Raw genomic sequence first — 25,811 nt, 5'->3', positions numbered from 1 at the left:
AAAAGGTTTAGAAATAGAGGAACACTGCCACCTTGGGGAAACATGATGCCATGCTGAATTGAAAAGAGCTTTATTTTGCAATTTTACTGAGACAATGATACAATTCTTTTCTGAAATCTTTTCTCAAGAGGATGACATTGTGATAAAATATCCACCATCAGAAATTGCAAAAATATATTCCATTTCCCTTTCACCATACTTAGAATTTTGCCATGAAAAGAATGAACAGACTTTGCAAAGAAGAATCCCATAAAAGAACAAACACATACAAAGCAATAAATAAAGACATTTGTTCTCCTAGGTGGATAAACTGCAGCAATTCATAATTGACAAAATGTTTAATTTCACATTTTCATGGAGGCATTGTTTTCCAGTACCAACATACCAATTAAGCACACCTGTATGAAATATGTGGAAACAGTTTCCTGGGCTGAAAGTAGAAATTAACAAAAAATCCAGGCAATTCTTTCAAATATACATGTATGCAAATAGCTAACATTAGATGCAGTTTACTTGGTGTCCTGGAAAACCTTGCATTTTTTAAATGCTAAATTGACTGGAAAATGTTCTAATTAAATATATCAGTGCCAATACACATCATACATTTTACAAGGCATTTGATATCAACTTAACCAAAAAATGAATGAACGAAGCACTTTGAACAGTGGCAACAGTGTGAAACTACACATGTAAATACTGCTGGCCCAAGTTTTTTTTTTTTTCCCCCAGAATACCAATGATAATTCCAGGCAGAGTGGCTCTGCTTTCTGAATGAAAAGGCACCTTCAGTAGTTAGCTCCTGCAACAGTCAAAACATCACAGTTAGCACTTGAGAAGCCCCTTGCATAAAGGGTCTGGTTTCCCAAAAACAACAACGTTAAAATGAATGGTACGATTATCTTCATTCATACTTTGATTATTCCGATATTTTGCCCATGTAGTGCCACCCACAATGCAGTTTGTTTGATTACAATTGATCAATATGACTTTAGTGGTAAATGGGAAGCCCCTAACTTGAATTAGTTCTGATATTTATTATTAATTTCATGGTCTCTTGTTTAAATTATGTTTTGTAGACATTTTCATCCTGCTGTTATGAAAAAAAAAAAGTTTTAGTATCTTTCTGTTTTGAATTAAAACAAATCATGTGAATCACAGACCATGCATCATTGATTTCAGGCCCCAGCATTAGAACAAATCCCACAGGTGTTTTCAGTGATTTTGACTGATCAGACATTTTCTCAGGTTGGATGGAGTTATGTAGCACATTTGCTAAGCTCATCAAAATGAATATAGATAAAAGAATCAAAAAAGAGTAAAAGGTCTGTCCTGAGAAGAGATCCAAACAGCCAGAATAATGAAAACATTTCTGTAGATATGCCGGAGCTTTAAGAATCCAGAATTTTTAGCATGGATGATATTTAATGCTTCGAATTGGTAAATACTGTTTGGACTGTTTTATCATTTCTTCCAATGGTCAGTGCTAATAAATATTCCTTTCTTGGAAACTTTCATATGTGCCGAGACAGACTTGCTGTTGCTAGTCTCAAATCCTTCAAACATCCCAGAATGCCAAATGTAGAAATGAACATGTACTTGCAAAAGAGCTACTAAATATGTTAAAGTGAGTATTTGAACTGAGAAATCAAGATAAGTATTTCTGCAATGATTCTTATTTTTGATAGTGGTGCTTGATAGGATTAGACAGTGAATCAAATTCCTTTACAGTTCATGATTATTGGACAGATTATGAGACAACAAATGAAGCTAAATACAAAAAAAAATGATTAAGACGTACATCGAAAAAACAAGAACACAGATTAGACAACTGTTGCACAACAACTATCCAGTAACTGAACTTTCCTTCAAAATAAAGACATTTATAGAAATGCTTTGAACTGTGCAGAGAACACAAAACATTTCAAAACAGGGGTACCAGAATCTTAGAAATGTGTGACATACATGTTAAGGCATATATTAACTTCATTCTCTCATTTTAAGCCATCATTAAGACAACAGTTGTGAGTACAGCTACATTGGCGCAAATGTCCAGAGAACACTGAAATCTGATTACTATTCTCTACTTCAGGCCACAGCTAATAAAGGAAAAATAAAATTGCAGGTTGTGTTTATTCAAGTGTACCTGCTTTGGTGCAAAGACTTCCAAAAAGTCTAAAATGAACCAAAGTGGTTTGAACTGAGTGACCGCCCCACAGTGCCGTCCTCAACGTGCTTCACACATGGGGCTAAAAATAACATAGTCCAATATTTTTTTTTTTAAAGGCATCTCTGTCACATTCAGCAGAATAACATCACTGAATTGAAATATTGTTATTCAACCAAATCCCACATTAAACATCATCAAGACTTCAACCAAAGCAACATCATATTAAATCAAAATGTGTGGAATAGTTTGATTACCAAGTTGAAAACCCTGTAACCTTTAAAACTTTGTGTAAAGTGAAAAGTTAGGTTTCATACAGCAACTTGTAGTCATTCATCTGCAGTGTAAATACAGTATGATTACTGTATGTCACTAAACCTGTAACCAGAGGGCTTGAGAGATGTTTGAGTTAATAATATTTTTTCATTACATAGTTCAAAAGGCAGTTCATGGTACTGTAGGCTACATGTGGGTGAAATTGACACTATCTTGAAACCAGCATTACTGTACTGTGAGGAGTGAATTTGTGGCATTCCAATATTTCTTACAAATGAAACAGGGCATTGGCAGAAAGCTACTTGGTATAATTCCTTATGATCAAAGCCCAGAGAAACTGGTGCTAACAACAGATTCTGGGTGAAAACATAATGTAGCCCGCTTTTAATCTACTCATCATCTTATGCTTTAATTGTCATTGTGATCACATAGTGAATAACTGAGATAAACCTTTGTGTGGTCTTAGTCCTGCAGAAATCTAGGTATATGATGATACATTTTGATGATGAGATGAAATTTGAATAATGAATTTGTCATTTTGGATTTGGTCTGAAGAGAGATACGCTGTTTATAGCATTGACCTTGTTATTGTCATTATGTGTGTGTATTACAATCTCATTATTGTAACTAATTAATAATTAATGTCAGCAAACAGCAAATAAACTAATTCCTCTGTATGTTAAATATAAAAACTTTAGTAGCTTTTGTTTCCCCCTAAGATTGATTGTACCATCTATTTAATACTTTTTATAATTCAATGCTTTTTTAGTTAGTTACAAGATAAAAGAATAAAAATAGAATAAAAATACAATAGGCAGGAAGGATCAAATCTGTTTTGCATTTCAGGAAAATGGATTTGGCTTTCACTGTGTCATCTGACCATTTTACAGCAGAACAAAATCCAGCCATTACAGCGATAATCATAGATGAAAACCATAGTGTTAAAGGGCAACATCTGATCACGAGTCGGTGGTCTCAGCCCACTTTTGGAAAAAAAAAAAAAACCTTGCTCCTTGTTTCCATTAACAGGAGGAGTAAAGTGAAAAGTGTCTCCGTGACTCCAGGACCCAGCTGAACAGTCTTTGGGTCCACTAGGAGTCTTTTGGTCCAGTCATATTACACCCTGCTGAGGGTAGAAGCCAGTTACTAGGAAAGTTCCTGTGTTCGGTCATAATCTGTGATCAGGCCTTTGATATGCGACAGTTTCTGATGGAGGTATTCGCATCGCTTCTTCTCTTCCCGATAGCCAGGAAACTTCTAAAAAAGAGAAAAGAAAGGGGGAACCCGTGAGCTTTCGGTAACACACATTAAAAACCGGCACGATGGGCCTCGTGTAAGACCATTTTTGTATTTTCATCATAAACCTCTCTTTGTTTTGTCCCAGGAGTGTTTCAAATTGGATTCAGTAAACCCTCTTAACTGCACAAACTTGTTTATAAACAGCTTTTTTCAACCTAATGAATGCCACCTGTTGGTGGTGTAGCTGCTCATTTGTGAGATTTGGTCATTTGCATAATCACAGGCCTAGATCACTCAAGAGAAAGTTTTAAATACAAGAAAACTTGTAAATACAATACATTGTCTTAAATTCTCTTTATGTGCCACGTAAGAGTGAATATTTTCATATGAGTGGTTGTTGCATGAAGCTCAGTGCATAGTGCTTACAGCGTTACATTGATTGAGATACAACTTAAATCATTCTTACTTTCTTATACTTTCGGTATTTTTGTAGTATTTGGTCCTCCATGAGCTGAAAAGGTTATAAAAGAGAAGGTGTTAGGGCGCCATGTATCAGATCTGTTTTCTGTCTGGTGTTTTGGTAGAAACAGAGCAGCGGGATTCTGGTCCAGACAGTACCTTGTACTCTTGTGTTCCCGGGGAGAGAGTGTTGATCTTTGAGCCCAACTGAACAAACATCTCTGTGATAGCCCCAATCCGGTCATGAAGAGCTCTGTATTCATCGTACTCGGCACAGAAGTCGTCCTTATACTGTTGACGCTGCTCCAGTGCTAGTATGGTGCTGTATTTTCTGAAAAGAGAGAACATAAGCTGTTATTTAAAAGCAGAAGTGATCCTTAGAAGCCACGTTGCCTCCACAGACCTTCCACTAGATGGCACTGCAGATTGGTGGTGTGAGAGGTCTGACACGTCACTGATTTAACAGCATGATGTGTCGACCAGATGTATAAATATAAGACATAAGGTCGTTTGTTTTCAAAGTCATTCTCAGTGATGCCTTGTGACAGCTCATTTAGACATGTGTTTTATTTCCCTTCTATTTATGTGAGGGTTTTGAAGCTGAACCTAACCCTTTAGGGACAAGTTCTCTACAACAGAGGGTTGGACTCTGAAACCTAAACTCTTCAGTGACAGATGATATCAACAACAACTTATGTGGATCCACTGATGTTGTGACAATTATTTGGATTTTATTCCTGAATCAGAAATCCTTTCTGAATCTGAGAATATGACATTTGCACAGTCAGGGACATGATGTGTATTTAATCTTACATTAAATAGTCAGGCAGTTCCTCTGCTGTGGTTCGATTGACAGGTGTTTTCTCTCCCTCATGGTCTGTAGATAGGAAAAACACACGCACACACATGGGGGGAAAAAAAAGGTTAAAGCAATCAGCCAATGCAAATGTGATAATGTGCCATCATATCAAGGCTGATGGAATCATTTATCACTGTCTCCGATAAGAGATCTGATCCAAGGCAAGTAGTGACGTAAGCAGCCCAGAGTAGGAGGTAATGCTGCCTGCTGACTCGCTCGACCGTAGGTCACCCAGCTGTTCCACAGTCAATCATCAACAGACTAGAGCAGGGAGTAAGGACTTGAGGGTGGAGAAAGTGTTACAGTCCTAACAACACTCACTGCACTCTCAAATGAAAATATATGAATTGGTCTTTGTGGGCTTCCAGCAGCAACTATAACCCAGCCCTGAGGATTTTTTTTACCTTTTGCTGAATGAAAGCTAATAATCATCATGGCCTGAACAAATAATACCAAAGAAATTCATGACAGCACAATAAGACACATGAAATATGACAAAATGTTTAAGGAAAGACAGTTTTATAGTTTTAAATGTCATTTACCTTTGAGATTTTCTTGGTTCTGCTTCAGGTCTGGACTGGTCTCTATCCAGTCTGGTTTTAAGCGCTCTCGTTCCTTGTCTTTGTGCTTTTTGGACCTCTTCTTTTTATGTTGGCCGTTGGTGAACTGTTGGTCAGTGCAAATGGAGGTGTCAATGTGTGGGGGCTTGGGGCTGGGGGCAGTAAGAGCTGGCTCTGTCCTCTCCAATTTGGGAATAGCAGATGACCCGCTGAGTTTGTGTGGTGAGTGCAGACCATTTGGGCTCCCCTGGAGATGATTGTTGGTTTTGTAGAACTCCATTTTGATCTGTACACTAGAGTTTCTATGACTAGAGGAGCTACGAGCCACATTGGTGCCGTAGTCTCCATGAGAAGGCGACTGCAGAAGCAAACACTGGTCTAATAGTCTTTGTTTTTTGGGGGTTTGATAGCTGGATGGGTCAGAGGGCAATGGGCGTTTCTATAGGGGAAAAAATAGAACACAGTAATTAGCCTTCATGTTTTGGATAGCAGAGTGCAAGTCACATGAGATTTGCCAAAAGTGCCTGTGGCATATACATAAGCATTTTTACTCTAAGGCAAATATTTAACATTTTGGGAAAATGTATTTATTGGTTTTCTTGCTGAGAATTACATGAAAAGCCAAATATCACTCCTATGTCTGTAAGGAAAACATGTACTTGGAGCCAATAGCTGGTTAGCTTAGTTTAGCATAACTACTGAAAATAGGGTAAAATGATAGCCTGGTTCAGTCCAGATGTAACAAAATCCACCCGTTAACATGTTAGTTCTCATTAGTTTACTCTGTATAAAACCTAGACCTGACAAGGACAAGTAACTTCATGGAGTCTCTGTTGGTTGTTGACAGCTGGTCACTGCCAAGAAATAGTGTGACAGTTTTATGTTAAACTAAGCTAACTGGCTCCACCTACATATTTACTGCATGTGACATGAGAGTGGCAAAAGTCTTCTCATCTCACTCTCTGCAAAAAAAGCAAATAAGTGAATTTCTCTGAATGTCAAACTATTATTTTAATTCGAGCAAGACCTGTATTTAGTCTCAAGCAAGTAATTACACATAGGAGTAGCAAAAATATATTTCCTGTAATGCTTATCTGCAAAAAAAGGAAATAACTCTTTTTTTCATACTTATAAGAAGGAAGACATACAGGAAAATAGAATTCATTCAAGGTGACTAATTACCACTGAAAGATTCTTGGCAGGACTGAGTTGTGAAGGAGAGTCCCCAGGAGTTTTGTGGAATGACTGGTTGGACTGGGGACTCTTCAACTGGCTACTGTGGAGTGGCTGAAGTTTCCTGAGGAAAGATTAAGAACACAGTACCTTCAGTTCGACATGAACTGCAAGGTGAAAGGCCTATAAAGCTAAACAGGAAGAGGCAGCATGTAGGTCATAAAGCTTGCTTTGGCAGATTTGATGAGCAAGTGGATGAGCAATCATCATCTATTATGACGCAGGTTCTAGAGAAAAGACAGAGATAGCAGCTTTACTGCAGAGGAAATTCATTTATTAAGGTCTTTGACATTACAAACCAGTCAGTCTTTTTTAGATTAATCAAATGTTTTTGCATGCTTCTGCGGTATGTTTTGTTTTGTGTCTCTGGTGATACAATCTACAGGAGGCAACCATAAAGACTGAACACAGTCCAGTGAACAGAACAATAGCAGCAGATTTAACCTCTGTAGGACCAAACCCTCCTCTCTGTTAATCTGCTTCCTACAGCTCCTTCCTTAAACAGACGCCACTACAAAGAGACACTCCCCCCAGTGGATTCATGCAACCCTCTTAATCATTTGGTCAGTGTGAGTGGAGTCGAGGACCATTAAACATTACCATCAGACAGTGAATGACAGTATTAATGAAGCCTGAATAAGAAAACCCTACATCAACAAATGACTAAATAAACTACAGGAAAGAAATCTGGTTTACAGTATTTACAGGCTATCACAGTTTTATCACACTTGGCAAACAATTTCATGACTACAGTTGCATGCTTTTTACACTTAGCAGGAGTGGTGAACAGAAAGGGTTGTTCAATCGGCCAACGGGACCTTCACTTTTTCCAAAACTCTCATGAAGCACATGGCTTGTATGTTTACTGGCAGTCAGAGGAAACATATGAGGCGAGGAAGCTCACCCTGAAAAGCTCAGCCTTGCTACTCTGAACCTTCCATGCTAATGCCGTTTGGCAACACGGTGCAGGGAATATTTTCCTCTGCTTTGATGTGTCCATTAAGAGATTCATCAGTGCAGAGAAGTAGTCATTTGGAAGCTCCTCTTTCAGCATGATCACAGAGGACTTCTACATTAATTCAGTGGCCTTTCTGTATTAACGCCAGCACTGTCACAACGCATCCATCCCTTCGTTTTTTTGCATTATCTGCCCAGACAGAACTCTAAAAGAAATTTAAAGCACTAGGTTAACAATTTGGGAAATTTACTTCCTTGGTTTCTTTACAAGAGTTAGATGAAAAGATGGATACCACTCTCATTTCTTTATTGTACATATTGGGTTACAGCCAGGAGGTGATTAGTTTAATTTAGCACAAAGATGGGAAACATGGAGAAATGGCTAGCCTGGCTCTGACTGAAGGCAACAAAATCTCGTACCAGCACCTCTGAAGCTAAAGTATTAGCATCCTTAAGTTTCTGCTGATTGCCTCATGGTGATGACAGGACTTTCAGAAGCGGCTGATCCCACCCCAGAAATCACCCTGGTATTAACCCCCTGTAAAACTGCACAATGGTTTTCATGCATTAAACCAACAAGATATAATGTGTTAATTAGTGAGCTTTAGAGTTGCTGTGAGGTGGATTTTGTTACCTTTGCATGGCCAGGTTAGTTGTTTCCCCCTGTTTCCAGTCTTTATGCTAAGCTAAGCTAGCTTGCTGCTGGTGGTAGCTTTATATTTTGCTCACCTAACTCACAGGAAGGGAGCTAATATGCGTATTTCCTAAGATGAACTATAAAACTATTACTTTAAAAAAGTAAACATAAGATTTTGTTAGTCTCTCAATGGAACAAAACACAAAAGATTTTTTATTATTATGGCTAACTTACCTGATCAGGAGCCTATGGATGAGTTGCTTTTCCTCTTCTAGATATCCAGGCCAGTCTCTCTGGACGTGTCTGTAGAGCTCATCCTTCAGAGAGTAGCTATGGTCTTTAGGGTTCAGTTTACCAACCTGAAATACCAACAGCTCACATTGTAAATAAATCAACAGAAAGAGGACAGAATACAACAGGAAAAGAGGCGAGCTGAGCTAGTATATGCACCAAACTGTGTTAACCTGCAATGCCATAAGTCCACCTTATATCTAAATCAAACAAGACCTGTTTGTGACAGGTCTATATTGTTTCCATGGTAAACAGTTTAACCCTGCCATTATACAACTTAATCCTGCTGATACAAATCTCCCCAAACCAACCACTTTCAATTCTGAAAGTAGTCAGACCCCAGCTGGAGACACCCCACCCCTCTCCTGCCAAAACACAATCTTCTCCTCCAAAGATAATTAAAACACAGCCCTAATTACAGCTACCAGCGGCAGCAGTCTCCACTTGATCATTGCAGTGGGACACTCACACATTGTGAACACAGGAAGAATGCCTGAAATAAACCTTTGCAGAGAACAGTTTAGAGCTGCACAGCAATAGTTTGTACATTAGTATCGATAGGAAAACAGCATTTGGGACACATTTATGTTCGTAGTTTGAATCCTTGTACTAATATCAAGTGATGCTAAAAGCAGCTAAATTTGTATATATCATACTTAGCATTCTGGTATTTTCCTTTACATCTTTGGATCTGAGGATATTTCATCGTTAGTCAACAATGTTTTTACATAGCAATGTGCCAGATGTCTCACCTCATCCAGTACTGAGGTCAGGTCAGTCTTGTCCTTTGGACTGGCCCGCTCCCTCTCCAACCATAGTAGCAGCTCAGGTTTCCTGTAGGGCTTTAAGGCCAGGAGATGAATGATGCGATCCCTCAAGGACCGGTGTGCCACAGGGCTGGGAACCAGGCTCCTCTTGTTGTTGGGGGAGTGTTTGTTGCTGCCATCTGAGCTTGATACCAGACCCTGCTTCCTCTGGACCTTCACACACTTACCTGAGATCAAAACAAAGGGACACAGAGCAGAGTTTCAAAATGACTCTCTTGAGGGCAAGTTTCTTTGGTCAGTTAATCAAAAAGTTATCACAGCAGTAATCTAAAGCTGTTTTTGAATGGTAATACAGTTGCTACACTACACAAAACTAAAGAGGAGCAAAGAGATTATAGCTGATCTGATAACAGGATTCACATACGTTGAGAGTATCCTGTAATAGCACAGCTGACGTATCATTCCTTATCCTGTCCTCAGGCCAGTTATACAAATCACACTCTGATTTTGACAGACAGGCCTACACAGGAGAGACAACCTAATATGTTTTTATCGTCATTATATCTTCCTATTGTCATGCAATCTGCTTTATGCAAACACAACAGATGCAGTGTGTACAGCACTTTAAGCCACATCTGAAAAAGCAGTTTACACATATACAGTAAATACCTTCAACATGGTACTGTGCTAATGCACAGAGGCCATGGTGCTGCAAGTGGAAAACAGTGAAAGGAGTTGACAGTGGGGTTAGCCTACCGCTGAGTAAACAGAGGAGCATGGAAACTAAAGCAACTAACATAGAGAGGCCCTTTCTTCCTGTTGCAGCACTAATTCAGTTAGACCTGGGCAGGCAGTACTTATGGATATCTGCAGACTGTAATCTCATTACAACTTTAAGCCATACTTTGGAGGTTGCTATAGGTCGAAGACTGACAGCACTCTCACATAGACAACATGCTAGACTTATCATATGTATCTAGGGCATTTACAGTACAGTACAGTAATACTGTTAAAACTATAGATATTTTCACTTTCTAAAAGTAACATTAGATTTCAGTTTTAGCAATGTTTACAATATTCCTGGTAAGATTCAAAAGGAGTCTTGCAGGAGTCTTGCAGGAGCTTGCCTCAACATCTGCCATGAACCATTCAGATTTTTGGCAAATATCCTTCCTGCACTGAAACAATCTGGACTGCCACATTTTAAACAAGCAGCAACTAGAGTCATTTTTTGATGGTAATAAATTAGAGCAGCTTGAGGAGAGTGCAAGACTCAAGGCAGCATTTGTGGAATGCTACTTCCCATGATGACAGTGATGTCTCATTTAGGATAAGTAACTATTGTGCTTTACAGTATTGTGGGCGTATTTATGAGCCATGATCAAACACTAAAAATAGCTACTGTTGTGCAACAATGTATCAATATTACAGAGGAAACTAATTACTAAAATAAAATAATAATAATAATTCTAGAATGGACTTCACTGGAATTTATTTTCAAATGCAAGTTGTGCAACACCAGGTGAGCATAAATTGTCGCAGCCTCCTGGCCACTGAATGCAAATTAACTTTAAATCATACACTATTGTCTAAATTTCAAATTTCAAATCTGTAACCTGTAATTGTGAGTTGATATATGGACGTTTTTTAGTATAGCATTACTGTACCATAAAGAAGACAGTCAGTCACCACCAAACAACAGTGTGGTTTCCATTGCATATGGCACATACTGTGATCCATAACCCATTTATTTCACTCTCTGGTGCCCAGGAGAAGGGAAGGACAGCTTGACGACTTGAAAACAATGTTCAACTTCTGCATGTTTCTAACCAGGATCTGTCATGTCATTTCCAGCTTCTTTTAGAGGCATACACCTGCCAGATATATTAAATGAGTTTTGGGGAGAAAAAAAGCCTCTTAGAGACTATTTCTGTAGCAAAGCATGGTATGTAATGACTAGAAACAGGTTCCAACAGCTGGCGTCTGCAGCAATTATCCTAAACATTATGTCGTGGCATTTGTCTCCACAGCATGTTTCCATTCTTAAAATATAATCTACACAAGTATTTAAACCCATGGGACCTCTAAATGTCATGAAGCCTCACGGATACATCATTTATAAAGATGCAGCATGGTCAATTTAATCGACAATGACTCTAAAACCAAGGCTCAGGCAAGGAGAAGGCAGTGAATAAAGACAATTAATTGCAGGAATGAGATCCGGCATGTGAGGCCCAGATTACTCCAGGTGAAGTGTGGCCTCTTCTTTAGATGGTATTTAGAAACAATTTATCAAATGAAAAGGAATTAAATTCCAGTCAGTGCAATTATATTTTCGGCAAAACTTCTTCCGCGTGAGACTTGTTAGCGCATACTTCTGGCAAACGCAATCACATTAATGGTGCTAGCAGGCAAGCTGGCACAGTGCCTGAACAATCTGGTCAAAATGAAAGGAAAATTACAAGAAAGAGAGGCATCCCTCTCGCATGAATAATTGCAACGCAGCACTTTGATCAATTATGTGATAACTTCCACACCATATGGCAATTATCAGCAGGATGTCATGGTGAGAGGCAATGGTTTAGAAGCTTAATGGGTACGTGAAAACTCTCCATTTATCTGTCCTTGATCCCTACGTGCTTGAATGCTGCGACGAAACATTGAGACTTGAAGATACAACAGAATGTAGTTACAGCCACTAGACAACAGCTTACTTGGCCCAGGCTTGATCTCGATTGCTGAGCGGCTCCAGATGTCCTTCTCCACCTGAGACATGCGCTCCCTGGTTGTCTGGTAGGAGTCATCTGTGGCACAAACTGTGATCTTGTCCTGAATGCTGCCCTGGCCCTCCAGGTGATCCCTACCCTCCCTGTGCGGAGGACAGCGAAGAAGAGATAACACTTAAGAGTTTAAGCTTTCAAATTCTCTGGCAAGGCTCAGTTAACTGGCCATTTGTCAAACTCAAGCATTGGGGATTATTGCTGTCATGCAATGATATGTGGTGTTGTCTGACACACACATAACTGGTTCTGTGACTTGTGTCTGCATGTAAATTCTTGTCCTGTTTCATAAAACTTCATTCTTAACAAGTTTGCAGTTATACAGACTAAAAGACTCTAGTAGAAATAAAGTCACTCTAATGTGACCCTTTAACCAACCCTTTGACCCTGCGTAGCCACAAACACTACCTCTCTGTTCTCAATTATTACTGGTCACACCTCTGAGGTCAGTCATAGCATTACAGCCTTTGGGTTTTATTGTAGTCTTGTCTGAATATAGCCTGGCAGTGGTACTGTCTGTTGTTGTAGTATTGAAGAGAGAGGCCACTGTTTGGTAAGGCCCTGTGGACTCAGTCTCACACCAAATTTACAACGAGTTCCATTTGTGGTCAACTGTGGAAAGGCTTATGTGTCCTGCTTACCCTGAGACATACTGGTGAATGCAGTCGAAGCTGGACTGAGGCTTGTCTTTGCTGTCACTGGATAGGTAGAAGGAGAAGACTCTGAATCCATCGGGAGATTCAGGGGTCGGTGCTGGGATCTTTATGAACTATCCAAGACAAATAAAGAAAAGGGAAGCGTGAAATTATAAGAAACATTGTTTAAAAGTTGGAGATCTTCAGAATAAAAAGTAAAAATAAACACCAGGCCAGTTCTCCATTTGTGTTTACAAAACCCATGTCAGGCAACTTTTTAACCTTCAACAGTTTTACGGTGTTGTTACACGCTTGAATGTATCTGTTAGCACTGCTAATTTGAGTGGTGTGTTATGTAATAAGCATGTTTTATCTCTCACAGATGTAGCCTGATTCGACTCTATTTCATCTCAAAGTGGAAAAACACTGGAAATAAATAAATCAACATGACCAACGTCTTTTATTGAATCTGATGAGAGCAATCTTGACTCACTGGTTTTTGTTTTTTCATGCAATAAATGTGACCTAAATAATCTCCCACTTGGGCCAGTCACAGAGGCTACACGGGACCTCCCAGGTCAGGGATGATGACCTATAGCCAGTCATGGGAGGAGCCTGTCTGAAAGGCAAAACATAACAATAGTATAGCGAACAGCTTTTTCACTTGGGCGATAACCTCTCCTGTCACAGACTGTCCACGTCTCCCTAGCAACAAACAAGCCAACAGGGTGAAGTCTATCTCTGTCAGAAACCTGTTACATAAAATGACCCAAAAACCTACTTCGACTAAAAGGACAGTTCAACATAGAAAGTCATTAACCAACAGGTAATATGTCCTTTAAAGAATTCAGCAGCAGCTCTCCTCCTCACTGCCTGCAGCTGTGTTTCAGCCTGAAAATGGACAGTTTACTTTTGTTGATAGAATGTCCTAGATTCAGCTGAACCTCCATGATTATCCCCCCATCCTTTACAAGCATGAATACATGCTTACTGATGAGTAATACTTAATGTGAGATTGCTGCAACAGCTTAAAGTTTTCCTCTCTTTCTCTTCTTTTTGTAGCATGAGGTACCAACTCATGCCAAAGCATACAGACATTTTTAACTGCAGGTCTGAGGAAAAACAAACAGTCAGTCAGATGGACTTGAAGCTGCCTCTTTAGTTATCAGTCGTAAGTGATTGATTATAAGCTGACTGGCTGAGAGCACAGTGCCCCTGGCAGATGTGGCAGGCAGGAATATAGCTGTCACAAATGCCCAGTCATGCAGCAAAGCCATAAGCAGTTTTTTTTTTTTTTTTTTTGCAGCACAGAGCCAATGAACAGCTCTTCTCCTCGACAGCCCCCCTCCTCTTCTAAAACCCAACGCATGCCATTCACCCTACCCCCATCAGCCTCCAGCTTTCCTTCATGTGTACAAGCCCACCCATGTCAACACAAAACGCAAAGCAGCCCCACAAGGCCATGGACACTTGAGGCACACAGCTGACCATTAATTCTGCCCTATTTATGTCTGACCGTTCACATGAAGTGGTAAAGCAGAGTCCTGCATATGTCCGCTTTGGGTTTTACGCTAATTAGGAACGATCAACCAAAAAAGCATCAAAGTGAGCAGGGCCAAGAGGCGAGTCATGTCCTCAGGACCTTTTACTTTAAGAGAGTAAAGTAGTAGCCGCCTTGACCAAAATTACAAGCAACAAGTCACCAAAAGGCGGGTTATTGATGTAGCGAAAGGCATGCAGAAGAACTGCATTCAAATTTGTTTTTAAAATGAGAGTCCTGCTAAACAAAAGCTAGCATGCAATAAGATGAGAGTACACATTTACACATTTAGCATAGCAATGGTGCCACCACGTCTCCTCTTTCAGTCAATGGCAGCCGTATGAGACCCCAACAGCCATGCATTATTTTTGCCTGTCACCCCCATCCATGGCACCGTGCACACTTCACATTCGAAGATGCTGTGGTTACATGACTCCCCCATTTCTATAAGTAATCTGACAGCAACTTGGTTTTTAAGTGCATTTTTGAACCATTAGATGTTATGCTTACATTCAAATAATACTTACATCCACATCAATAATTAGATTGGGTGGCACACACATGGATGGTGATCAGGTTCTGGTACAAAATGAGACTAATCTTATGATGAATAAGCTAAGTGCTGCTAATGAAGACCCAAAAAGAAAAACATGTTAATTTAATTCCTATAGTTAATTTAAAAAAAACAAAACAAAAAAAAACAACTTTATATTTATGTTTTCAATTGTATTAAAATCTTTTCTGATGTGTACTTTGAATTTGCTATTTCTGCTATAAGAGTTATTAATAATTATGGAGATAACTATTAAATGGGTGTTATTTGTCCAGCTCTGAATGAGTGGAAGAATTCATTAAATTGCTTATGCTCCATAGTATTCTAATTATGATTGTGTGAGCCATTTAATCTAATGAGTAATTAATCAGAGAAAAGCTTAATGGGGTATTATTATTATCAGAGAGTACTATTAACACATGTCAGTTTAATGAAATTGAGCAGCTCTGTAAAAACAGCAGTGAGAGATGTGTGCAGTAATACTTCTCATTATCATGATGGGAGTAAAGCCGTTGGACGGTTACAGTCAGAGCAACCAAATGGCATCAGAACGGCAATCCTTAGCACCTTGTCAGTGCAACCCCCCCCCCCATGGAGCATACAGGCTGATACAATAACTGCCTCTGTGGCCTTGGCCCAGCCACATCTGCTACTCCAGGCCCTGTGTGTTTGGAGATGTCAAATACTTTAAAGCTGTTGTAAGGTGTGAACTGGACTGGAACAGAAAATCTCAGCAGGGGGCTCAGCATTTGAGCAAGGACAAAAGGCATTATCGGTGATGTCCTTGTAAAACTTAAAAAACTTAACTCCCTGAGCATGTTTATAACTGCTCATCTTTGATGAGGTTAAACAGACTGAACCCTGCTATTTGGTGAGGAAGGGAAAAATACCTTCACTAAAGAGATCTACTTTTTTCCTCAGTCTTGTGTGCTTTTTGCAAGCCAAACATCTGCTGGGAAAGATGAGACGATAGTTTCTCTCTTTGTCTTTCTTTCTTTGCTCTGCAGACGAAAGTGAGAAGGCAAGGTTCCCAGCTCTGGTATTTGGCATGGCAGCACCGAGATGGGAGCGGGTGCCTGGATATGTGATTTACTCTGAAGTCTTTGCCTCCTGCCCCTGTCTGTACTGACACTAGTTACCATTGTCTTCTCATCTGAGCCTACTCAGCCATAGCTGCTCTGTGAGCTGCCCGTCTTTTGTTCTAGCTTCTTCCCCCACAAAGCTGAGTGCAATGGCCTGTCGGCCCGCCTGGATTATTCATGAACAGCAGGGACGTGTGGCTGTGTGTTGTTGGGGGGTAAAGGGAGGGATTGGGGGTTTGGGTGTGTGTATATTGAGGGGAGGGGGGTTGGCGGTGGCTCCCAGTAGAGCCAGTGTATGAGGGATGGTCCTAAATAGTCTTCCTTTAGGAATGTACAGCTCAGTTGAGAAGAGGGGGTAGGATCCTGACTGGAGCAAGTGTATTAGTTCCTGATTCACTCTATTTATTTGAGCTCATACAACATACAATGGACTCGGCAAGTTGAGGCTTTGGCCTGACAGTAGAAAACATCCAACTGTCAGCCGTATGTCAGAGGCAGTAAGGCAAATGCAGTGATGTTGACAAACAGTGTCCCAGAGAAACGCAGGGGTCACATAAATTGTTCCCATTCACTGTCCTCCAGCTTTGTGCAGTATGATCTACAACTCCACTGTGACTCATTTGTTAAAAACAAAGTGCGTGACATCACCTTTTACGGTTTAAATCATGCTTTCAGTAAGCCTGGATGGATGTGGTGGTTCCTGTGCTTGAGGATCTATTCATTGAGGGGGGTTGGTAGAGACAGGAAAAGCAAAAGAAGGGGGGTGGGGACTGACGGGAGTTAGTGTGGGGATATGGGGATGGGCAACTGTCGAGCATCCCCCAAGGTACTGCCTGATATGCCAAGCAGAATCAGTCTTTTTCCAAGAAGCTGGGGCTAATCTGTCAACCTTAACAAACACTCTCCCTCTTCCCAACCCTGACACCCCCACTCCTCTTTAGTGTAGGTGCCTTCCTCTTCACAGACAGCGAGATGTAGACAACACTAAAAAGCCTACAGTTATATTAAGTGCCCTTCTTCTCTTGTTGCAATATGTAAACTAAAACTGTTTTTGTATATTTTAAATCTGTTAGACTAAATGTAAGCCTCGCGTAATTTGCAGTAGATGGTGACTGGAAGTTCGGAAATTCCCTTTACACACTAGTTATTAGACCTCAGAGTGCAGTGACACCAGTGATGTGTGTCCCTTGTTGATCCCAAGCTGTTTCACTGGAGCAGCCCCACAAACCACTTGGAGTGCTGCACTCTACTCCCATTACTGGACTTTTCTCTCCACACAAGCAAGCAGTCTGTAATCCTTTAACAATTCACAGATTGTGCATTGGAAAGTATGTCCAAACCTGATTAACTTGCAGGGAAACTTGGAGAAAGAGGGGAAAATCCAAAACATGCACTGAGATGTGAAGTGTAACATCAGGGCGCATGGACTGGGAAGACATAAGCCAAACAACACAATGAACCCGCTTGAGCTGTCAAACACATTCAACATACAGGTGTAAGAAAGGACAGAGATCATTGGTTAGGAGTTTTTATATGCGCAATAGTGTCCCTGTTGTGTATGAAAAAACATGATGAGTTAATTAAATTTGAAATTTATGCTTGCCATGTCAATATCGCAGCACGTTACTTTTGATGCCTTGGACTTGGTCATTTTATTATGAAGGAAACATAGAGAGACCTCTTCTAAAAGTTTAGTGAAAATACTTGTTTTTATCCCGTGTGTATCTTCCACCACCAAACTAATAAGGATTACATAAACCTGTTAAATCTCTCTGTCTTTAGGTTAACAATAGCTCTCTGGTATTGGTTTCAAGCTCTTGGCCTTAAGCTTTAAAGACTCCTCACTACCGTTCACAGAAACACTGCCTGTGTTTATTGGAAATGTTTGTGTTGCTCATATCCTGTTGTGCTGCATTTTTATATCCAAGAAAAAGAGATCAGACTCCTCAGAGGCCAGTGCCTCCAATATTTTCTTATTATCAGCTTTGTTCTATCTTTGCAATACCAAATTACTCATTGGATAATTTAATAATTAACAGTTGTGCACAGTATGATTGTAAGATTTATCTTAGGCCATTTAAATGTCAACTTCCTTATAATCAACTAAATCTTTAAAGATCTTAATGATGCCTGATTTGAAAATCTTTAGTTTGTGAAATGAGGCTTAATTCTCTTAAAAGATTTATAAGATTTTGCTGAAATTAAAACTGATTTTTTTAAAGGAATTGTTAGAAAATCTGAGTATGCATGACTATTATGTAGCTGCAGATTTTTCTGAGAGCCCAATAATCAAGAAAACTGACTGTACAATTTTCTTTTTGCGATCCATTGCCTTTCAGTTTTCTGCATGCTAATATTCCAGTTAATCCTTTCAGACGAACTGTTCAAGGTGTCGCTTGCTGACCTATAACTTAACAATCAGTCGGTTTTTAAATCCGCATATTACCTCAGTCTCTATTCACAGCAGCCTGTGTTGTCATTTTGGGGTTTTCTCACTGCTATTTCCAGTTTCCCAGGGTGGCGGTTACATCTTTAGTCCTAATGGCTCCACATTAGCTTGTAATGTAAATAAACAACACAAAACCACAACAAGAACAGACAACTTTGTATGTGTTTCACTGTGTTTCTAATCCTGGCAAATTCATATTTTTTATATACTTTTATACACTTGCCACCTTTGGTCATACTACCTGCCCAGTTTGTGCCATTTATCTATGATATTTTACAGCTCTCTCGTAACCGTACAATACTCTTTAAACACTGCCACAGTCACCATGGCATCCTTCGAGGTCCCTTGTTTGAAGCTATAGAACACAATAATGACAGAGGAGCTGACTAAAGAAGAGTCTTTAACCGAAGGATCTCATGAGGCTTGTTCTTAAAATATACTGTATGATCTAAAAATCCTAAGGCCAAGTGGCTCTGTATAAACACAGTGGGCCTCAGACGAGCAGAGGACACACAGACTTTTGCCTCGCTTAACACATCTGGATGAATAGGGCGGCGTGTGCCCTTTCAGAAACACGTGGGACAACTCTTCCTCTCACTGCTATGCCACTGGGAGAGGACAGCTCTCAAACCACATTCCTGTTATTGTTATTCTAATTAGCTTCCAGAGGAAAAAAAAAAAAAAGGAGGAAAAAAAAAAAAGATGTGTGCTTGGACTCATACACACTCGCACAGTGCAAAAGCTTATTTGCAGCGTGAGCGGGAGGCGAAGCAAAGCGACGTGGTGGCAGGGGGGTGGGGGGTGGAGGACAGTCAGAGCAGCCGTGTGTGAGATAGAGGCCCTGATGTCTCTGAAGGATTCAGCCAAGGCATGGGGTGAAATGGCACAATAATCAAGAGGACAGGCGGGAGGGAGCTCAGTGGAAGCTCAGCCTTCACACACAGTCGTCGTGAGCATATCTTTAAGAGCACCTCTACATTCCCCTCATCCCAACACCACTGCCTTTATGTGACAGCTGTGCACATAAAAACAGACAGAACCATAAACAAAAACAATTACACTGGCGACTGCAATTCAACATTTATGAACTGAAGAGGAAATTAAGTCACACCTGACACAGCACAGCATACAGTATTCAGATGTAATGTCCACGTTTACTATGACAATATAACACCCATAAAACTTATATTCAGTGAAACAATATATATTGTTACCACTCAATGGTATACCACAAATTTACAATGCAATAGATGAGATACAGTGTTCACTAACCACAGAGGTGCAAGTGGAACAATCAACAAATACAAGAATGTGAAGTATGTGCTTTTAAATAACAAGCAGTGTTTTAGTTAAATGGATAAAACACATTACCTAATCAATACATGCCCTACAGCATGGATCCAATGAATAAGAACTAACAAGGTTCATTTCTTACTAAATGGATATAGAGCATGCCAACAAGCAGGCGGCGCTGCCAGACCTAAAGGAAAATAAGCACTAGGATGTGAAATTCCAGGCCATGGGAACCCAGACCAACTCTAAATATATTCCTTAATCCTTTCTGATGATTTCAAAGTAATCCAGAATCTAATTTCTTTTCAGCTTGAGCTTTTATAAAACGTCAAAAGGAGTATCTCTCTACTTCTCCTGTTTCTTTATAGTTGCATCACCATTGCCACTTTTTTGAAAACATTTTCTTTCACTGCTTCAGACGGTAGTTATTGATCAAGCATCTAGGTTTACATCTCTTTTTACCCTGTTTAGATGAGTAAAATTACAGGTTAGCCAGATTAAAAAGCAGATTAAAAAAAAAAAGTAATTTATATGATTCACAGCTGTCTTGAACAGTAGTTTCACAGGGATCTGAGAGCTTGTGTCTTTTGGTGCATGATAGGAAGTTCGGCAGACAATTTACAATAGTAGGGCTAAATGCCGCAGGGTCAGAGAGAAAGGCAGCTCAAAACCTCAGCGAGCTATTTCTTGATAGGAGCCCTGGCCCCTGATACCGCTGAGCCTTGGAGTGATGCCAGGACAGTGATTTGAAGAATTCCTCTGGTTTTCGTGGCCTTGGAAGTGCCCCTTTATAGGAAACGTGACATGGAGCCAGCGAGAACAAAGATCCGACAGTAGCAGTCGTAGGTTCTGTGATCAGGCTCGACTGCTGGCAAGTGTCAGTGGACACAAACCTCCTCACTTGCTACATATGACCTCTTGAACCTCATGCTGCTTTTAGGGAAGGGATGAGTCCCATCAAGCACTTATTCAGCGAACACGGAATAGAGGAATACCGACATCTGTAACCCACCAACCTGGAGAAACAGATACTGGTTATCCTCTCGGTCTGTTTTATGCCAGACTGCCATGTTCACCAACATCCTCCCCCCACTAACGGCTTAATCTGGCCTCCCCCACCACCAATGGTTGCAGCTACCTCATTAATGCCCAATCGTCCAGCTCGGGGACTATTGTCAGAGGGGGAGGGAGCCCATGCTTGAATTCAGCAAAGCAATTTGAATATGTAATGTGCCAGCCAAGATATAATCACCAAATCCCATTCAGTGATTAAAGCACACTTAAATTGCACTCACTTAACATTGCTTCACAGAAAAACTCTTAAGCAGGTTAATCTGCTGTTTTCCACATATGTTTCATTACATGTTTACATAGATCATTTGTATTTTGGACATATTTTGCATATTTTCCTGGCTAGAAATTCCACAGCTCCTGTACCATTCCTGTATTTCAAATCTTTCATGTCTGCACAGAGACAACAGGCATGGAGAAACGGGGGCTCCCTGGGGTTCGCCAATTCCCCTTCCTCCTCCTCCCCCTCCCTGAACAAAGCCTCCCCAGTTGCGAGCCTGACCCAGTAACCTGGCTAGCAGCCTGGGGGTATAGCGTACCCTGTCTTAGGGCTTCCAGGGCCCGTGTGAGCACACAGGGCCAGCATTTGTGTACAGTCACTTTCGTCAATGCAATCGGCTCTCGCAGGGATTAGAACAGCTCCTTTTAGACAGGGCTGATTGTGTGGTAAATGTATAGTAGCCTAGCAGGCAAAGCCAGGGAGGGTGTAAAAGTGGCCAAGCTAATCATGCTGGACACAGGCATCTTTCTTTACAGCCTCTTCACAGGAATGCCATATTTGCTTTCAGTGTCAAGCGTTTTTGTAGACCATATGCCTTCGTCTCAGTGTATACATATGCAGTCCAGGCTATTTGACACAACATATAACTGAGCAAATTAATGACACCTTTCCCTCAGGATTTGAGCTCCTGCACGCTAACAGCGAGCAAGGTTCTCCATGTGGATCACTGTATCTTTCACTTTTGATGTTCTAAGGAACAAATGACTGAATGACACTAAAATCATCCCAACATTTGGAAAGGCACAAGGCCGACCTCTTTGCGGATGCATGCAAGTGCTTATTGGATGCTTAAGAATCAAATAAGATGTGCAGAGGAACTGTCACAAGTACGCTCCAAAGCATATCAGAACTAATTAGAGCATTCAATTTCTGAGGCATTAGGGAGAGTATGCAAAACATCTTACCCCCTGGCTCCCCTTGAAGCAAATCGCTGGCTGATTTGATAGTGACGCCTGAGGAGAGAGAGAGGGAGAGAGAGAGAAAAAAGAAGAAACTGGTCATTGATTCAGAAATCATGCTCGTGTTTAATCTAATGCACAGCTCATACATTACAAGTGAAAATATATTGCCATTGTTCCAGCTCGGCTCAGTGGATTTCTCTAGATAACAGTAGTCTGGCTCAATGAGACGATGCTTGGTAAACTTTCCTCATTAAATTCCCAAATGCCATAATTGCCATTTCCCATCAGGCTTTGCCCTGATGAATTACTGTCATATTTCTATATCATATGAAGTCTACAGTTCAAGGGTTTCTGGCCCTAATCTGCAGAGGAATGTGTGTGATTAATCGATCTACAACCTACAGAAAACTTTCCTCTGTCAGTCAGTTTGCTGAGCGTGTTTGTGCCAATGTGTGTTTCAGCTGATTTCTAAATAATTAAATTAATAATACCTAAACAGATCCCAGAGGAAAGACAAAGCTCCTCCTGAAACCAATTATATTTCTTTAAAAATGTAGTTTTTATAAGCCCTTGTTGCTGTGGTTTGTGAAAACTGTACTGATCTCCAAGTCCACAGTGTACCTGGCTTAAGCCCCCCCCCCCCCCCCCCCCCCACACACACACACACACACAAACACACCCTCCCCTACTGATAAAGAATTATTAAAATCATAAAAAGTGTCTGCCTTTGAGGCAACATGATACATGGTTAATAGGTAGAGACTATTATCTGTGAAGTACAGCTGTGCCTGTGATTGACAGCGCTCTTAATTTATTATTAATGGTTTTGGGAAATGTGTTCCCTATCAAGGAGTATTGTTATGATTTTCTTCATCATCCGTTAGCTTTTAATATTGAATGGAATAATAAATATTAAAGCACATAATGTTTGTTACATATTACAAACACAGCTGTAGGGCTAAATCAAACTTGTTAAAGGTCTGAATTTAGCTTGATCATTTTCAAGAGGGTTTATTAAAGTGCGGAAAAAAAGCAGCTAATTATATTTTGTATGATAATTTAAAATATGAGAATAATTATTAATATTTTGGAGCATTTACTAACGCTGAAACAATTAGTTGATTAATTTGTATCATTTCTAATAAGGCACCCTTGATGGATGCTTTAGAAACTGTAACTAACAGCTTTATAAATGTTAATAAATCTACTTTGTGAGTGATGAGCCATTAATAAGAATTTCAATTCTGGAGTTGCCAGGTTGTGAAAAATCCATTTGGCTGGTGTTCTCCAGCTGGAGCATTTTGATTTCAACCTTTTATTAACAACTAGTCAATAACTGCAGACATGAGAGCTTATTAGAGAGTAAGAAACTCGTGAGTGCTAATTAATGGATAGTTTTCTGACTACATTAGCCAACCAAAGGGATTTTTAACAACCTGGCAACCCAAACGTTGTTGTTAATGGCTAATACCTGATCTGTAAAGCATCAGTAAATGATTTATTAACCATTAACAAAGCAATTAAATACGTTAATAAATGCTTTATTAGGGGCACTTTATTGAAAGTGTAGTAAAGTAAATATCGAAAGTGGTACAGATTAACTGCTTAGTCCAGGGACACAAAATTTATATGCAGCTATTCTTTATCATCATTAAAGTAATTTTTATGCACAAGTGCCATGAATTCACTGGTTCCAAAGTCTTAAATGTGAATAATTGTTGGTTTTCTTGACATCTATGATATAAATTTACTTTCTTTGGCTTTCGACTTTTGGTTAGACAAAACAAGGCATTTGATGACATCAACTTTGGCTTTGGGAAAATGAGTTGGTGGCATTTTTCATTTTTTTCCCCCTATTGTTTAGAACTGAAACTATTAGTTGATCAACTGAGAGTTACACAGCAACTTTTCATCAACCAATTCATCATTAAAACCTTTTTTCAGGAAAACCAGCAAAGTTTCAGTGTTCCCAGCTTCTCAAATGTGAATCTTTGCTGTTTTTTTTAAGTCTTAAAAGGCTGCATTGAACAGCTCTGAGGTCTGGGAAATTGGGATTAAGGGATCTTTCAGTATTTTCTGACATTTTGTGGACTAAACAATTAGTCAATTACTTGAGAAGATAAAGCTGTAGCCTTAATATGATTAGCTATACAATTTTATGTCTAAGAATTTGTCTTTTTTTATAGGTATCCTCACCAATAACATGAAAATCATATATAAATCATATCTAATAAAGGTTGAGGTTCCTGAGGACAAACTCCTCCACACCACAGTGAGAGCCCAGCGGTCTAAAACAGTATTTTCGGGGGTGGTCTTTGACTTGGAAAACTTTTGCAGTAACCTCTTGCTGCCTGCCTGCCTGCCTGCTTTGGCCTGGAGGAAGCTGTCAGGCTGTGTGAGCTCTGGAGTTTACTCTGCTTCACAGACCAATGAGCTCCGGAGCTGGGCGGGCTTCCAGGCGTGTAAAGGGCAAAAAACAATAATACACAACAGCCGAGCAACAACTTGCCAAGCCCTGCCATTGAGCCCAGTGCTGACTATACAGCTAAACCACGGACTCCCACATCCAGATCTAGGGTCTATATGGCCCGGGACTGTGGCGAACAAGCATACTGTATCCAACTATTTGTTTTGACGGCTCAGAAAAAAAAAAACACTCAAAAATGAGCCTCCTACTGCAGTCATAACTGATGTGGGACTAACTGTCTTATCAAGCATTGCTCTGGGAAAGACATTTGGATAGACTAAATTATCTCGGTCTAATCTAATGGACCATAAAAGCAATAAAACAGTCTCCCGTTTCAGAGGAGTCGAATAATTTGCTTGATAGCTTGTTCATTAATTTATTCCCGAGAGCAAAACGAGCAGAAAAGCCAGTCTTTTTTTTTTTTTTTTTTTTTTTTTACATTTAATGACTGACAATCGTCTGTGTTCGCCAAATCTGAATAATGAATTTCAGATGTATTGTATAGAGAAACAGCAGGTTTCTTAAAGCTCAGGGCACAATCACAAACCTCTGTCATATGGGAACTTTAATGCCTTTTTGGTTTTTCAGGAAATTGAGCTTTTGGTAAACAAGCAGGCACGCACAATTTCAAAGAGCCTGAGCGTCTCCTTTTCTGCTCAAAACCAATTTGAATGAAATCCCTTCGTTCATCAGAGTCTATTGAATTGCCTATTATGATCACAATAAATTAAGCTTAGCCTGCCTTCTACTGTAACAGAGCCAAAGTAAACCAGCACAGACTACATTTATCAGCCAGCGACGCTTTTGTCGATCAGATCTGAGCAACTCCACAGTCTCCAAAAGTATTTAAACTTTACTTTTTAATTCTCCCAAAGAGGAAGAACAAGCTGCGTTTCCAGTCGAGATCGCACAGTTCCCCGGAGTTGGGAGCCGATTAAGAGAAAGGAAATATAGATGAAAAGAAAACACACACACACACACACACACACACACACACACACACACACACACACACACACACGCACACACAATCTCCAAAGTTGAACCCGATCGATTTTCCTTACCTTCAGGTTCTGGTAGGCTTCCAAGGTCCGGATGGCAGTGTCAGTGAGTTTGACGTGATATAGAGTTTGATTCGGGGTGTTTTTGTTGATTTTGCCACAGGAGAGCCCATACCGATGCTCCTGTCTCAGCGCTGCCATTTCTACAACTGAAGACTATTGGTGACATTCAGCCTGAAACGTCACGGAGGAGAGAGCGTGTGGGCGGAGCTAACAGTACAGAGACACACACACACACCCGCCACGCGCGCGCGCG

General features: G+C 40.2%; 1 protein-coding gene across 1 annotated transcript; it reads right to left on the bottom strand.

The window, feature by feature from the left end:
• Positions 1-54: 54 nt before the first annotated feature.
• Positions 55-25,717, bottom strand: LOC111666869 (RNA polymerase II elongation factor ELL). The gene is made up of 12 exons (XM_023422368.2): positions 25,559-25,717; positions 22,031-22,078; positions 12,864-12,991; positions 12,157-12,311; positions 9,428-9,669; positions 8,619-8,743; positions 6,740-6,854; positions 5,540-5,996; positions 4,952-5,015; positions 4,298-4,469; positions 4,146-4,190; positions 55-3,697 (listed from the first exon to the last, which is right to left on the bottom strand). The coding sequence occupies exons 1-12, from the start codon at positions 25,694-25,696 to the stop codon at positions 3,587-3,589; spliced, it is 1,800 nt and encodes a 599-aa protein (XP_023278136.1). The 5' UTR covers positions 25,697-25,717; the 3' UTR covers positions 55-3,586.
• Positions 25,718-25,811: the final 94 nt, after the last annotated feature.

The sequence above is a fragment of the Seriola lalandi genome, unplaced genomic scaffold, assembly GCF_002814215.2.
Source record: "Seriola lalandi dorsalis isolate HSWRI2012SDOR001 ecotype SW California unplaced genomic scaffold, Sedor1 jcf7180002054682, whole genome shotgun sequence".
Classification (NCBI taxonomy): Eukaryota; Metazoa; Chordata; class Actinopteri; order Carangiformes; family Carangidae; genus Seriola; species Seriola lalandi.
This window is presented reverse-complemented; position numbering and strand designations above follow the sequence as displayed.

Coding starts and splice junctions, on each gene's coding strand:
- LOC111666869 (XM_023422368.2), bottom strand. CDS start 25,696: ATGGCAGCGCTGAGACAGGAGCATCGGTATGGGCTCTCCTGTGGCAAA. Junction 22,079..25,558: donor AAGCCTACCAGAACCTGAAG/GTAAGGAAAATC, acceptor CTCTCTCCTCAG/GCGTCACTATCAAATCAGCC. Junction 5,016..5,539: donor GAACCAAGAAAATCTCAAAG/GTAAATGACATT, acceptor TCCTATCTACAG/ACCATGAGGGAGAGAAAACA.